This window comes from Anomalospiza imberbis, chromosome 3 (assembly GCF_031753505.1).
Source record: "Anomalospiza imberbis isolate Cuckoo-Finch-1a 21T00152 chromosome 3, ASM3175350v1, whole genome shotgun sequence".
NCBI lineage: Eukaryota > Metazoa > Chordata > Aves > Passeriformes > Viduidae > Anomalospiza > Anomalospiza imberbis.
The window spans coordinates 20372887-20388551 of record NC_089683.1 but is presented as its reverse complement, the minus strand read 5'-3'; the positions used below and the strand labels follow the sequence as shown (position 1 = coordinate 20388551).

The window sequence follows — 15665 nt, the reverse complement described above, 5'->3', positions numbered from 1 at the left end:
TTTTTGATCAGCCTTACCATTTAGATATCTAGATTTATGTACACTAATGACTCACATCTCCTTCCTCCACTGATTTTCGGCACATTTGCTATTGTTTTGACAAACGGTTCTTTCCTCTTTCATTCTGAAAATAAAACAAAGACAGTTGTATCAATCCTTGCCTTTGTTTTCCCTGTCTTTCCAGTAATTGCTTTATTTTTTGGCTAAAGACACAGGTCTTTTCTGGAACAGGAGCACACTACTTGATTTTTCAGATTTGCCTTAGGTGTTACTCTCTATCATAAGGATAAACCAAATCTCAGCATGTCTCAGTTGGCACTACTTTAACCTGCTGGTTGTGAGATTGAAATAGCCTTCCAAAAATGAGATTTAAGGGAGTAGACAATTGTTCTAAGCAGCCACACTCCACAGAAGTTAATTAATATGCCAGACATTGAGTTTAACCTTAACTAACTTGCCTATTCCTAGATAAGTAAGGACAACTCTTACACTTCCTCTCGATGTTGGGGTACCACTGTGGTGTCACATTTGCTGAGCCCACCTAGCCTGGAGGCACCCAACATTCTTTGCCCTATTGGGACTTTCTGCCAATGACCATGTTGGCTCTGCAGCATTTCTTCCAGGGCTCCTCAGTTTTGACAAATTTGGGGTTTACCAAGCTGAAGCTTCTTCCAGCCACACCTGGCTGGGGATTTTCAGAAACAGTAGGCCAAAATAGTAACCAAAATATTTTACCTCAATAAAGGACAAGAAAAAAAAGAAGTGACAGGCCCTCTCTAAAAATCTCAGTAGGCTTTATGACTTCAGACAAACACTTTCACAACAATACAGTTTATGAACACCAGATGAGGGTAGGATTGCTCTTGTCTAAGTTTAACTGGCCATAGGTTAGTAGTCGAGCCTAAATCAGTCACCATTCTCCCCCAGCAGTCAGCAGTGAACTGTAGGTAGCTGCAGAAGTGATTCATTCCAGGTCTATGGGAAGACAGGATGACTCACTGGCTGCAGATAGGCCTGCTGGGGTTGGCAGTCAGGTGAGATGCACTGGGCTGCTGGGCACTGTTTGTTAGCCTGCCCTTAGAACAGAGCAACAGCCTCAGCTGTAAAATACCCACAGGCTGCATCACCTCCCATTTGGAGCCGGCCAGGAGCACACACCTGGACAGTCACAGCAGCTCACAGGACAAGTGCTGGCAGGTTTGGCTGCCAGAGCTGAGTCATGTGGCTGAACCCTTAGTACCAGCATCTGTTTGCAAAACTGGATCTGAGATACTTCTGATAAAGAGACTTATGATTTGGAAAGGCTGTGAGTTCTTTTGAAACATTACACCATTTCAAACAGCTCAAGCTATGACCCAGTATCTTAGCACTCCCTCTTCTTGGCTGCAGTATCATGTGGCTCTTTCTAGCTGTAACTACTACCAGTAATTGATTATTACTCAATTAAATACTGTGAGAACCTTAAGCCTGAAAAGCAGAACATTTTGTAAAGCCAAAATCTATGACTTCATTAAAATGATTCTCACATCAGCTTACTTTTATCTTAGAAGCTCACCAGACTCAAACAGCATAGTGGATCCAACCCAATTATTAATAAGGAAGTCAAATGGTTGACATATCTTTCACTTTATTCTCGATTAATTTTTCTTGCCTCCTCCGCACAATAGAAGATGCCATCATCACAGCTACCTTTCTTTCTACAGTCTGGGAGCTTTCTAGTTCACTTTATTCCTTATGTCTTAAGACTCCTCCTTGAAGTGATTTCATTTTCACCTCCTTTTTTGGCTACACTGGCTTTTCTCATACTTCTTATGGATTTGTTGCTATGTGGCACAATTCTTCCTATGAAACACATCCGTTTATGATCGACTATTTTGTGTTTCCATTGCACCATCCCATTTGATTTCACTCAGATCCACTCACATTTACTTCCTGCTTGGATGGAATTTGTTGTCTTTGCTTTACATTTCATGCTTGATCATAGTGGCAAAGGTGTGATCCTGACTGTGCAGAAAACATCGTTGTGTCTCCAGCTGTCTTTGAGGTTTGTCACAACAAATAGGATCACTAAGAAAGGCTGGGAAGGCTGCAGGAAATGGACATCAGAGGGCTCTTGATATTGGAAATGTTTGTACTGGGCAATGTTTATGCTTTGCAGCCATTCCCTGGGCGTTATCATGCTACATGTATACATCTACAAGAAAGCACAGCACTTATCCACGACCAGACACGCTACAGAGCATACGTTCCTCGTGACTCTCCTGCCTCCTCCACTGAACTGTGAATCTGGATGAAAACCAGGCTTGTGGCAAAATGTAAAGTGTAAAATTGATGTCCTTCTGTTTCTTGTTCAAATTCAGTACCTGAAGAATCCTAAATGTTTGGATGGTTTCGATCTGGATCATAACTGTGTTTACGAAAAGTTTTTATTTCAAAAGAAATCTGCCTATATAAACCTTGAAATAATATCTCTGTAGAAGAATGTTGAGTAAAATCAACAGAGAACAAATACAAGAGTCCTTGGTCAGTGTTTGTTTAATTTAGGAATGAGCAAAATAATTTTAAGTTTGGCTTAAACTGGAAATAAGTATTTCCAGTTAATCTGGAAATCTATTTTAGATATTTGTTTAGAGAGACAAATATAGAATTTTTTGAAGTGGTAGAGCATTAATTTAGATGAAAAGAAATCCTGTTCTCTAACTTACCGGTGCGTATTCTATTTACACAGTAGGCAAGGGCCCTGAAGCTGGAACAGCTATAGTTGAGAGGATGATCCCTGGAGAGCACTTTTAGAGTCCAGGTCAACTACCTGCATAGCAGGCCTCCTTCCCAGCAGTCCCCACTCCTCCATCAGCTCCTGCCTGGTGGACAAAAACTTGAGAAGATGCCCAATGTGCTGCAGCACTAAAGGGGGCTGGTGGTGGCCAGGGTCTGCTCTTGTGCACCTCAGCACACCTTGGAGGCTGGACTTGCAGCTGGTGGAGGGTAACTGGCTCCACAGCACTTGACAGCCAGATCTCATTCCATGGCCACATCTCAGCTAAATGAGTGTTTCAGAGCTTCAAATCTTTTCAGTTGTTTCTGTTCAGCTGAGCCCTGTGGCAAGCTGACTTGAGCTAAGCAGAGGGAGGACTGCTGAAGGACAATTGAGCACATGGACATTTGCAACACTTTTGAATCAATCTTATTTCACAGTTAAAGTAATGCAAATAGATTCAAATCCATACTTCTAATTAAAACAACAGTTTCCTGTGCCTCCCAACTGCAGGCAGAATCTGAGTTCTATTCTGTGACAAAACATCTCTTTTGCAATTTACTGCAACCTTCCTAAATCTTGCCAGCTCTGCTGAACCACCAGATAGGCTGTAAATGCCTTTCTTAGGGTTCTCTGAAGAAAGACAAAAATACATCAAATTATGTAACTTTGGGAGTTAAACATTCCTTCAAATCAGTTTTCCCTATTTCCCTGCATTTTGCAGGGCATGAATTTTTTATTGCATAATATTCATTTTTACTGTAAAAAATCTTCCAGATTATCCCTATGTAGTGTGATGTAATTAGCAGACTTTGGATTTTTTATGTACTCCTGCTTTTGTACAAACATTTCACACATGAGGACTGTTGTTAATATTGGTCTCAGTCCTCAGGTAAAGCAAGTTGCTAACATAATACAAACCACGCTGATTTATTTTGTAAATATTTGAAGATCAGGGGAATTTATTTGTGACAGTTTGAGATCAAGCATAGGTAAAAGGGGATTTTAGACAAAGTGTACATGGAAGAAAATTGTCCTCTTGGATAGTGCATGATAAGACTCTCATGCACATGGTGTTATTCTTGGGATTGTCCTGTGCAGGGCCAGGAGTTGGATTTGCTGATCCTAGTGGGTCCCTTCCAACCCAGCATATTCTGTGATTCTATGATCAGTGGGCAGAGAAGTCCTCTTACCATCCTAACACTTTGTTTCTGCAATTTAGAGCAATGTAAGATGATTTTTGAATGTCTCAAACTCTGCAGGAATAAGATGGCCTTTCTACCAGCTGTAGGGTAATAAAATTACACAATCTAAAAATCTGAAAATTTAGGAAAAATGGAGCTTCCAGACAATTATTCTGTTTTGGAATGTTACATTGAAGGCCTGTTCTCGGAAGTTACACAAATTTCAGCCTCTTTATAGCATTGACATCAAGGAATTTAATCCTTTTTTATAATGGAATCCTATTCTCATTGTTGTCAGAGCAGATGGAGGCAGCTCTACAGATGCTCTTCTTAAACCCAACTGATGCCTGGAGAGGCAGCTCAGCTGGTGTTTGCAGATGAACCCAATAGACTACATCTCTGTTTGATGCTGGTTGACTCTTGCATGTGATCAAGTTCTTAAATTTTCTTTCCTGCAGGAAATAAATGTTGAGTGAAGATGTGTTCCCAAGAAATGAGTGGCGAACGACATCTTTCCAACTATCTCAAGAGATACCCTGCTGTCCTGGGTTCGACACAGAACTGATTCAGTCTTTCTTTCTCAGTCCTGCTACTGCAAAGCATACCCAATTGCCTTTCACTGTCCTAATGTTCTTTGGTCCCACCAAACTTCCTGGAAGGTTTAAACTATAGTACACCATGAAAAGACTTGTGATTCGGGATTTGATTTTGCAATAGCTGTGCTCAGAGCTCTTGGAGGACAAAGTCACCACAGCTCTGAAAAACATTGTCTAGAAGACATAAACCAAGCCAAAGATGATGTTACAAACAGGTATAGAAGAAAACAATGAGAAAAATATTGCTAAGCTATGCAGGAAGAGCTATATAGATGAAAAAAGACTAGAGAGTTGGTCTCAGATCTTGTAATCTCTTCTGCTTAACTACAGAGCGCATTCATTTCTTGACTTTTTGCACGATTAGTTCTTAGTTTCCTTAGGGCAGAAACAGCAAGATTGAGCAGAAGGGTGTAAAACCTAACTGAAAGCAATATTCAGAAAAAAAAAAAGATTACAGGAATGAGGACAAATAGAACAGTGCCATGCATAATGATTGGCACATGAATGAGTTCATTGGAAATGTAAACACAGAAAGGGACTGTCAGAGAGGGCGTAAGATGAGCAACTCAGAGCGATGAATAACTGCGGAAGTGGTTAAGACTTCCTGGTCACCAAAGAGAAAAACAGTGATGCAAGAAGAGGTTGGGCTAAAAGGAAGGAATAGGAGCAGCACTCCCCTTCGTGTGCTCAGCTGTGCCTGCCTGTGTGTGTGACTCTACATCTTGGCGCTTGTTGCTTCAGTGCTCTAATGCCCATCAATAACTGACCAATAATCACGTAGTTTCATGTTGATGAATGCTGCCCTCTGGTTCCTGTTACTGCCTATGAAAAAACCATAAAAATTGGTACTCCTGTTGAACTCTTGATGATTGAGGCAAACTTTGAAACACAGACAATCACAGCTCTTAGATATTTTTAATCATAAGTGCTGAGGCAACTCAAGTCCAGTACAAATGTGCAAGCTAATTTTAGAGGATTTTGTGTTCTTTCAGTAACTAGATTGATTTCTGGAGAAGGATATATGTAGCTGACTTCGATCTGGAAGGGGTTTTTTTTCTATGATACTGTTTGTTTTTCTGTTATATCATAAATTTTATTGGCAAGTATAATTGACCAAAATTCTCAACAACTTTTGTCATAGATACCTTGACAGACTGCTGTTACATCATTGCCTGCAAATGAGCTGAGTAGTCCTTTCTAAGTTAATTTTATATCCAAGAATGGGGCATCTACCACCTCTCTCTACAACATTATACTTAAGTGAATTGACATAGTCCCTGTTCAGTACCACAGGATAAAGCCAGGATAAATACAGACCAATCACAAAATGTCCTCAAAATTTGAAGGCATCTCTTTGCAGAGTAAAGCCAAGTCCTGTATTTGTTTATTTACCTGCTGTTGACATAGCATTGCCCTTTTTTGGCAAAAGCCCTTGGAGATACTAAGTACTTTTGCAGTGGTGTGTTCAGAATGCTTCAACATCTACAATACATCTGAAAAGACCTTTTTTCTGGGTTCTTTCCAACATCTATTTACTACTCAGAGATGAATCAGAAGCAAAGCAGTGGATGAGTAAGCTGTGACTTTTGAAGGTTCCTTGCACCAGACAGTCTGAGAGCAGGAACTTGCCATACCTTACTTTTGGAAGAAATCCAGAAACTGGATTTCATAAAATATGGGACACAGGTGTTATCTGAAAAATTACTTAAAAGCAATGTTCCTAAATGCTAAGCTGGGCTGTAGCCCAAGGTCATTCTCAGACTACAATGGCTCTGTCCTCTCCAAGGCAGCAAGACGAACAAAGGCTTGCTATGGGAGATTAACCTCCATAGAAAGGGGGATGCATGTATTTCACCCTTTCCACACTTGCTTCATACCTTGCACTGACATAGGTCATGCAGGATGTGTGAGAGGAAGGTTACAGGTCAGCAATAATAAAGTTTCTCTTGGGTTTTTGTGGAAGATCTCAATCTGCACAGTAAGCATCTTTTAGCTCTACCTCAAGTTGCCTTCAAATGCTGGCTGGTGAAACACTTGAGTCTGAGCAGATTAGACCATACCAAAATGATTAATAAGAAACTGGAATGCATTGGTTTCTGGTAAAAGCTCACTGTATGCAACCGTTATTTCTGCTGCTTTCTTCACAAAATAAATAAACAGAGATTTAGCATAATATACTGAATTCTTTCTATGGAAAGAACAGTCGAACAACAGTTTTTTATAAAATTCTGGAGATAATATATTTTCCAAGCAGAACTTCAAACTCCCTTCCACTTTGGACACTGGCTGAGATGAGTGGGGTGTTGCCTGCAGCACATTGTAGCTTTTGAGAGTAAGCAAGACCAAAAAGAATAGTAAATTTGGAAAAAAATAGTAGCCTTCAGAAATAAACTCTATCTTTTCAGCCATATTCTGAAATAAAAAGTGTTAGAATGTTGTAGAACAGCCTTAGCCTCATATAATTCAAATGTACTGATATTGAGAGCTACTAGTTATTGTGCCACCTCCTTGTGAGATTCTGTGCCTAAGCTCTCAGCCAGGGGTCTGGGCAAGGCTCAGGGATGCATTGCACTTTGAGATGTTCACAGTCGAGTATCAGCCTCACTCACAGAGAAATTAATTCCCTTATGAGATTCCAGTTTTAAAATAACAGCACTTTAATGGAGAAAGCAAAATAAAAGTATACTTTAAAAAAGTAAACATTACGTCTCAGAGTGGTAGTTTTATTTGTATGCATTAAACAGCATGCAGTTTTTTTTCACAGGAATATAAGCACAACAATGGTGAAACATCCATATCAGATCCGACAAGTATTCCATTTCAAAGGGTTCAAAAGCAGATGCAAGAAACTTCACAGGACGCAATGGCAGGGCAACCTGCTCCAGAAGAAAGTTTCTGCTTAATCCCCACCAATGTAATTCTTGGCTGATTTCATAAAACGTGTAGACTTATATCCCTTAGAAAAGTAATATATATACAGAAAAATCTGTATTTCTTATAGATTTCTGTACAGTAATATTTACAATATATTGCAAAAATTTCAGTCTTATCTCCATATTCCAGACCATAAACCCCAGACTTTGTACCTTTCTTCTGTTATGCCACAGCTGTGGACATTGCCCCTTGTCACAGCACTGGAGAACCATGAAACACTTGGGTGTAAACAGCAATTTGTTCTGTACACTTGCATCCCATTTGACTATTTTGTTTACATAGTTCTAGTCAAACAAAATAATACAATTTATGACTGGCCTTTGTCATCAGCCGCCGTTTTAGGCTCCCCAAACAATTGGAAAACCAGCTCCATTGCTAAAACTTCTGTTCAAACTGCAACAGCCCACTTTTCCACAGTTTAACACCAAAGCTGGAAAATTCCACCCATCCTAAATTATATCTTTTATAATCAAATAGTAAAAAAAACAAAACAAAACAAAAAAAAACCCAAATTTTTTTTTTGAGAAAAAGATAGGTAGTGGCTAACATTAGCAAGTTCTTCTTGTTTTGAAGGATATGACTGAAAGACCCAGCAGAAAGAAAGGAGAAAGAAAGGAGAACCCTTTACATGTAACAGTAACAGGAGCAGAATGAACACCAGAGCTCTCATCATTTGGAAAAAGCACTGAATTAGCCATTCCCAAAACATATGGGGAAAAAAGGTTGTCATCTATTTTTGTCCTGACATATAGGAAATGCAAATTATTAGCTTCTCCAGAAGGTATTATTAAATACAGGGCATCTACAGCATATCAGGCAAAGATCTTAGACAAGTCCACATCACCTCTGAAATAAATGGGGGTGCTTGGGATTCCTACAGAGTTTGAACAAGGCCAAAGAAATTTTGCCACATCAGTGTGGAAAGTCACCTGAACCCTAATGAACTATCCACAAAGACAAAAAGAGGGACTAAAAAAGTATTCAGAATGGGTCCAGTTCTGATTTCACTAACCTCTGCCATAAAATCCTCATAAATTTTCAGAAAGGCTGATGTTCAGTATTTTCGAGCAAATTAAACATCGTCCTTCCTAATATTGAAAACTCATGAGTAATACATCTTCATCTTAACTTTTGAAAGCTGCTCAACTGACAGAGGAACAACAAATAGAAGTTTGAAAATGAAACAAAAATTTTCCTTGGAAACAGAACAAATTAATTCTCTTCTTCTGTGGCAGGGCACTGGATTGTAACTCAAAAGATTTTTCCTGCACTCTGAGCTATTTACAGTCATCCATGTTTTCAAAGAAAAGTATTCCTTAGCTCTGATATATAAATATATACGTGGTACAGCATCTTGCTGGGAGCATGACCAGAACAGATACATCAGATTACGTTCCTGACTAATAAACCTACACTGTGATCCTTAAAAACCTGCACCTTCAGTGTATAAATCTTATCATATTAGCAGCATCTTGAAGTCTTCTGAGAATCATCCTTTTATAATAATGTAACAAATACATATGGAGATTTCATTATGTAAGAAAATATCCACGTGTGCTAACTTCTTTCTAAGTTTGAAGGAGCCCACACAAACTAATTTTCTCCCAGTTGAAAAGTGGGTTCAACAATTACTTTATCTGGAATCATTATCTAGTTATCTTAAGAACTTCAGACATGTAGGCCTTAGAACCCAACACTAGAAACACAAGACATTGCACTTCCAAACTGGTGCTGTAATTGAGAACTAACCATCCAAGGACTGACAAGCACATTTAAAACCCATGGAAGTGCAACTCAGATGATATTTAGCTGATGTCGATGAGCTCTTCAAGCGCACCTCTTCCACAACCCCGGTAACACAAAGTAAGCTTTTAACCTCTGCAGGACCAACAGCTGAAGTCAACATTGTGCCAGTCAGGCAGCTTTCACAGATGGATATCACTGCAAATGAAAGGGAAAGTGGCTTTGGATTTTTTATTTTTTTAATTGTTTTGTGGTTTTCAATGTCCATATAGAAATGCTTTGATTTTCTAGCAAGCAATGACAGATTGGGGCGTTTGAGGCATAGCCAGCAAATTCCATGAGTTACTGCAGAGGCCTATTCACTACACTAATGATACAAGTATCACCTTTTAAAGTAAGTTTAGCTCAGGCAGCACAAATGAAGCATTTTACTGGTGATATTGAGTGAAGAGCTGTCTACACTGGGTGTCCTGAGGACATTCCCTGGCCTGGCTGTGCCCTAGCATGCCTTCTTGCCTTGCAGCGCAGCGCTGCCACCTTGCACAGCCCTGCTGCAGACCCACACTGGGGAAGTGTGGCTTAACACAGCCTGGCATAGTTCCCTAATGCCGTTCTGTAACAGCCTGCTCACTCACTGCCTAAAACTAAAGGTGTTACACCACGACTGCCAAACCTTGCAATGCTTGCCATGTCAGACTCGGGCACACACTGCAAACAAATTGTACCATTCTGCAAGGCAGAAACAATGCAAAACTTCCCTCAATACCTGTTTCCTGGAACCATGCAGCTGGTAGTATTTGGTGCTATTCTTTCCCAATGTCTGAGCACACTGTGTGACAAACTAGCAAGAGCAAACTAGGTGGATACAAGGTATGCCAATTTGGTTTGCATGTTCTCAGAGAAAGAGAGGTTTGGCAGGGATTTAGCTCACATGTTTGCCAAGTATCTCAGATAAGGCTGCCACAGTTAGTCTTCATAAGCAAAGAAAATGATAGTGAATGATGTCAGGATGAGGTCTGATCAAACAGCCCTGGTGAGGCAGAGCCTTTGGACATCCAGGTGGAGTCTGTCTGCAAGGGAACACCTGACCTAGAGGTCATTGCCACTTCATTCCCACTTTCTCCCCCCATCCCTGTTGACAAATTCATTGCTGGAAAGAGATGGGTGCACAAAACAGACCTTCTGTCACAGTCTGGAATGACATCCTGAGGCAGTGAGCTGATGTTGAATACTACTGCAGACAGCAGCTGCTGCCACGCTTCAGTTTTCCAGGGGCTTTTGATTCCTGCTGTCTTGCTGGGGGACACAGTTCACAATCTCCACTTTTCACTGCAGTCTTGGACACCCTTGGGCTTGACAAGAGTGAGGCTTCCAGGGGATGGGGGTGAAGGTAGGAAGCAATAACAAAATACTAAACTTGGACAAAGTACACATAAGCCAGATGAGGGAACAGTTTCTTCCTGTGTCTGGTTTTGTTCAACTTCCAAGTCAACAATTCTGAAGAAAGAAGAAAAAAAAGTGCCATTTGTTATTCATCAAATCAGACAAGCTTAAGGTGATACTCTAAGGCTTTTATTCAGCTGCCTGTGGCTACTGCCAACATAGTAAATTACCCTCCCTGGAGATTTCCACGTGAATAATGCCCATCCATTTAAGAAAGATGAGAAACCCAAGGCTGAATAATCTTGATTCAGCTCAGGAAGGAGGATGCAGTGAACCCTCTTCCTAGAATCAAGCAAAACTGACAGTAAGAAGAACTGAACTGCAGAGGTCAACCCAGGAAGCTTTCTACCAAGAAACAGCAATGACCATCTTGCTGAGGACCTCAGTTTTCTGAAGCTCATAACCCACACTCTGCAATCATCTCTCTGATGAAACATGCTAAAGAACCTGATCCTTCAACCAGCTCTTTTATTTACATGGTGCTCCATCAGGTCCCAGACAGCTTATGAAAAATTAAACAGAGAACATAAAATATGAATGGAATGATCGCTGGCCCATAAAAGCTCTGCAGTTCTTGAAAGGTGTTTTATACGTAACGAATGTTGGGATTTCAGAAATGAGGTTTCTGCCTCATTGTCCAAAGAAGATGCAACAATTTTCAAGCCTCTGTAGGAAACCAGGAACTTCTAAGGATGTGTCTGGGAACACCAGGAAGAGTACGTTGCTCCCCAGCAGAGAACAGCAGTCCACTGCCCTTTAATAAGCAAGCTAAACAGAGTCAAATACTTGGATATTGTGAAAACATACAGATATCCGACTTGATGCTTTATTGTCAAAGTGTAGAACTGAATGAAAATTTAGACCAGAACTACAAGACTCATCTTGCAATCACGTGATGATAGTCAACTCTCTCCTTAAATTCTGTCCAGTAAATGTAGTATTTAACTTATGGTAACTCTTGATGACCCTTGTCCTTTATTCTGGGTGCAGGGTACAGGTATTTTTAGCTGACCTTTCTGAACTTCCCACTTCTGTGGCCTAAATGATAAGTATGTTCTCAGTTTTCAGAAACTACCTGACAGATGAGATCCAACAGTTGAGAGTTAGCCCTAATATTCTTAAAATTAGGTTTATAAATAAGGACCCTCTGAATTAGTTTTTCCTAGGCTGTCAAAAATTTTGGTGCCAAAGGAGTTGCTACCGGAGTAATTAAAATTATTGCAGAATGAACATAGGATCACTTGAATACACTTGATGTTTTTTTCATTGAGATCTTTTCACCACCTTGTTAGGCTGTGTACTACAATTTTCTCTTATATGGTAAAAATAAAGAGCCATTGATCAAGCTCATGTGAAGTTACACTGGTTCAGCTCCTGGTACTTCCCACCCTCCCGCCCTTGCCTTTGCCCTGGTGCAGCACCTCTTCTGCAGACTGCATGCTCCCAGGGGTGCCCACCACCGTGTCCTGCCTCAGCTGCAGCACTGGACACACTTAGCACCCTGCAATTGGATGGGAAAGGACCAGCTGCTCCCTCTGGAGCCAGCTCCGTGGTGACAACCTGGACCTTACTCCCATCAGGGGCATTCAGGTGCAAACAGGCTTTTATTTGGTTGTTTTTCTTGTGTGGTTCTTGCTGGAATCTGCCTCCCATCCTCTTGTTTAGCAAGGCTGGCAGCTGCAAGGAGCTTCAGAAAACCACCACCTTCCTCATTTGTTTTGTGTACCCCCCTGGCCTCTTATCACAGAAGGATGAGGAAGGAGAAATGATTCGTTCAGAAGAGCTCTTTCTTCTCTCTAAAATTACTTGGGAAAGGATTTGTTACATAACAACACTTCTTTTAAGTTGTCAGCCAGATACCTGAGAATATGCTTATCAGCATGGCCCTGAAAAGTTTTTGTATAACGGCTCCCTCCCTGTCTTTCTCCTCTTGCAGGAAGAAAATACACTTTTGAGAAAAAATCTAATTCTAAAGATGAACCGAATTTCACATAATTAAAACCAGTTTAAGTAAATGGATTTTTGCCATACATGGATTAAAGGAATTTAGAGTGACAGCCTCATTTCCACATAGGAATGAGGCTCTAGCACTACAGTTCTTCACATTTGTAGGGCCCACATGCTCTATCAACAGCTGCATCTACACCAAATGATGTTCTTCTCATGCACCAATTATGAACTGTCAGAAAATATACATGTAATCCTTCATATCAAGACCTACTCATGAAATTTTTAAATACCTCATGGTAAGTTGCAGTAGTTATCCTGGGGGCTTTATGCACTGAAGAAGAAAAACTCTTATCTCATAGATTATCAACACCACAGACTCCATTAATATAGTTCTTTTTCAGGAGATCATATGCAAACTAAACACCGCTTTTATTAAACCCAGGACATTGGCTTTTACCAGAGCTAAATTTGTTATACTTCTGTCTGTGACGTAATTGATTTCTAAGCCTAGATCCACACTTTTGTGTTAATTATCTTTAGCTTAAAACACTGGAGCACCCCTCTGACCAAGGCAAACCACACAATCCATTTCCAGCTACCAGCACCAAACCACACAGCAAAACCCATTGCAGAAGAAAACTCAAACTCTGTGAAATGCTATGAGGTCACCTGAAACAAACTTTTAGTGTCCCAACAGAAAGCCATAAAGGAAATAAGATTGATAGCAGGGCACTGATTCAGTTTTGCTTTTCTGATACTTGGGGGTGCCTATGTGCAAGGAGAAGGAGAGAGAGTGAAGTAAAGGAGAAAACTGCAGCAATGTAGTGTAAATACAGTGCACTCCTGATGAGTAATAGTTTCAGCAGTACCGTATAAATACAGTGTACTCCTAATTAGTAGTAGACTCTTCAGTCTGTTATCCAAATAACTGTAACTAAAGGTTGAATACACTTCTAAGGCTTTTTCCTAGCATTTAATATAGCAGAAATTAGAAGAAATTAAGATATTTGCAAAGCAGGAATCTGCAAAGTGCAGGCATTCCTCACAGACACTGACTCTTTAATTTCCTGTGGCAGGTCTGATCTAAACCTGGCAAGCTGCAAACATTTACTTGTTTGTATTTTGGTTTTTGTAATAACACAGACTTCTGCTTTGCAAAAAAGCCATATCTGGAACACGTAGGAAACAAAATACATTTTCCTTTAGCCCTTCCTTCAAAGACTAATATACACCATGAGAAGTTCACTGCGCTCTAAAAAGGAAAGAGAAAATTTGTCAGGGCGAGGCTTTGCACACACCTTGAGTTCACCAGGCTCCAACGCATGCTGAATGAAGCCATCACGCCAGTTCCTGGATCACCTTATTGGTCTCCGTGGCTTTCTTACACGTGTACAACCATTTGATTATCCGAGCGTTGCGCTCAATCACAGAGGTGCTGCTGGGGACCTGCTCTGTGAGTTCATCCTCCAGCAGCCCCTCATCCCCGCTGTGCCTCGTGAACTCACTCTCCGATGTTGCCACGCTGATGCTGCGGATCCTGAAGGAGACGTTGTCAGACACCACGGAGAAGTTCTCTCTCCCAAGATCCTCAATGACCTCCTGCTCCAGGCCACAGTATTTGAAAAATGTTTCAAACTCAGCGAAGGACTTGGAGTAGCGAGAGCTGATGTCTGACTGGGAGCGATGGAGACCTCTCCTCTTCACCTCCTTGACCTCTTCAGGAAGTGTACTCAGTTTTGAGGGTTTCTCATGCTCTCTTGTACATACCCCTGCCCCTTCAGTGCTCACAGGGATAGTCTGCACCGCTCCATGGTCGTTTGGCTCATGGTCACCATCTTTTGCTGAGAGAGGCTCACTGCTCTCGGTGGCTGCGATGTCCTCCATGACTCTGGGCAACGCAGGGGAAGCCAACTGCTTCTCCTTTATGGACCCATGGAAGATCCTCCTCACCAAGTTCCCCCGTGAGCTGTCCTGGCTTTGACCTCTGCCGAGCTCACATTTCTGACGGTAAATCACCAGGGAATCCGGCCGCATCTGCCTCTTGGTGCTGCGCCTGGCGATGGGGGGGCCGTGCTGCAGGGGGGCTCGGCAGGAGTTCACCGCCTTGCCCAGCTCCAGGGGCTTCGCGCCCGTCCCTGCGCCCAGGTCCCGGCTCGCGGCTTTGCTCTCCACGGAACAGGTCTCGCTGCTGCTCTCCGAGGCTGAGCTGAGCGCGATGACCGGATCCTGCCTGGTGCCGATGACCTGCTGGCTCTTCACGTACTTGGCCTTATCGGCGGCCAGTCTCTCCACGGCACTTTTCCTGCCCGGCTTGCCGGCCTCCAGCTGCCGGCGGAGGTACTCGGGCCCCTTGTTGAGGAGCCGCAGGGGGAGGGAGGAGTGCAGGTCGGAGATGGCGTGCATTCCCACGGCCCGGGAGAGTTCAGCTGGCATAGCAATTTCAGGGACGCGGATCCTGCTTCCAGTCCCGAGAAGGAAGTGAGATAGGAAAATTTAAAAAAAAAAAATTTAAAAGGAGGAAAAAAGGAAAATCGCGGTGTAGGACAGCCCGGGCGCGCAGGCGGCGGCTCCGCGCTCCGAGGGCCGCGCTCCCCGCACCGTCGGGGCGCCGCGCGTCCCGCCCGCCCGCCGGCAGGCACAGCCAATCCCGGCCGGCAGGAAGGGAGGGAGGCAGGGAGGCAGGGAGGCAGGGAGGGAGCGAAGGAGGCAGGAGCCGCCCTGGGGGGGGCAGCGGCCCGGCCCCCGCCACCGCCCGCGGCGCTGGGGGGCCGGGGCTCCGGGGGCGCGGCGCTGCGGTGGGCGCGGGGCGCCTGCTCCGACGCCGGGGCACTCGGAGGGTTTGCTCCCCTTAGAAACATCCTCTCCCGGGCCGCCGCTTGGGGACGGGACACTGCTTGAGGGCCTGACCCGGCAGACCCCAGAGCATCTTCCCCTTCGGGGCGCGCCACCTTGCCCCGCTCCTTTCGCGGCCCTTACGCGGTGCGTTCCCCCCCGAGTTTCAGTGCCCGGCCGTGCCGGCGCTGCGCTCCAGCGGGAACACTTGGAACGATCGGGACAGGA

General features: G+C 42.9%; 1 protein-coding gene across 2 annotated transcripts; it reads right to left on the bottom strand.

Annotated features, from left to right (window-relative positions):
- Positions 1–8898: 8898 nt before the first annotated feature.
- On the bottom strand, positions 8899–15256 carry FAM110C (family with sequence similarity 110 member C). Of its 2 annotated transcripts, none has more exons than XM_068183561.1 (2): positions 13904–15256; positions 8899–10709 (listed from the first exon to the last, which is right to left on the bottom strand). In XM_068183561.1, the coding sequence occupies exon 1, from the start codon at positions 15036–15038 to the stop codon at positions 13944–13946; it is 1095 nt and encodes a 364-aa protein (XP_068039662.1). In that variant the 5' UTR covers positions 15039–15256; the 3' UTR covers positions 8899–10709; positions 13904–13943. The 2 variants fall into 2 exon arrangements, with proteins under 2 accessions (XP_068039662.1, XP_068039663.1); XM_068183562.1 differs by lacking the exon at positions 8899–10709 and adding an exon at positions 12706–13373.
- Between the last annotated feature and the right edge of the window lie 409 nt (positions 15257–15665).

Coding starts and splice junctions, on each gene's coding strand:
- FAM110C (XM_068183561.1), bottom strand. CDS start 15,038: ATGCCAGCTGAACTCTCCCGGGCCGTGGGAATGCACGCCATCTCCGAC.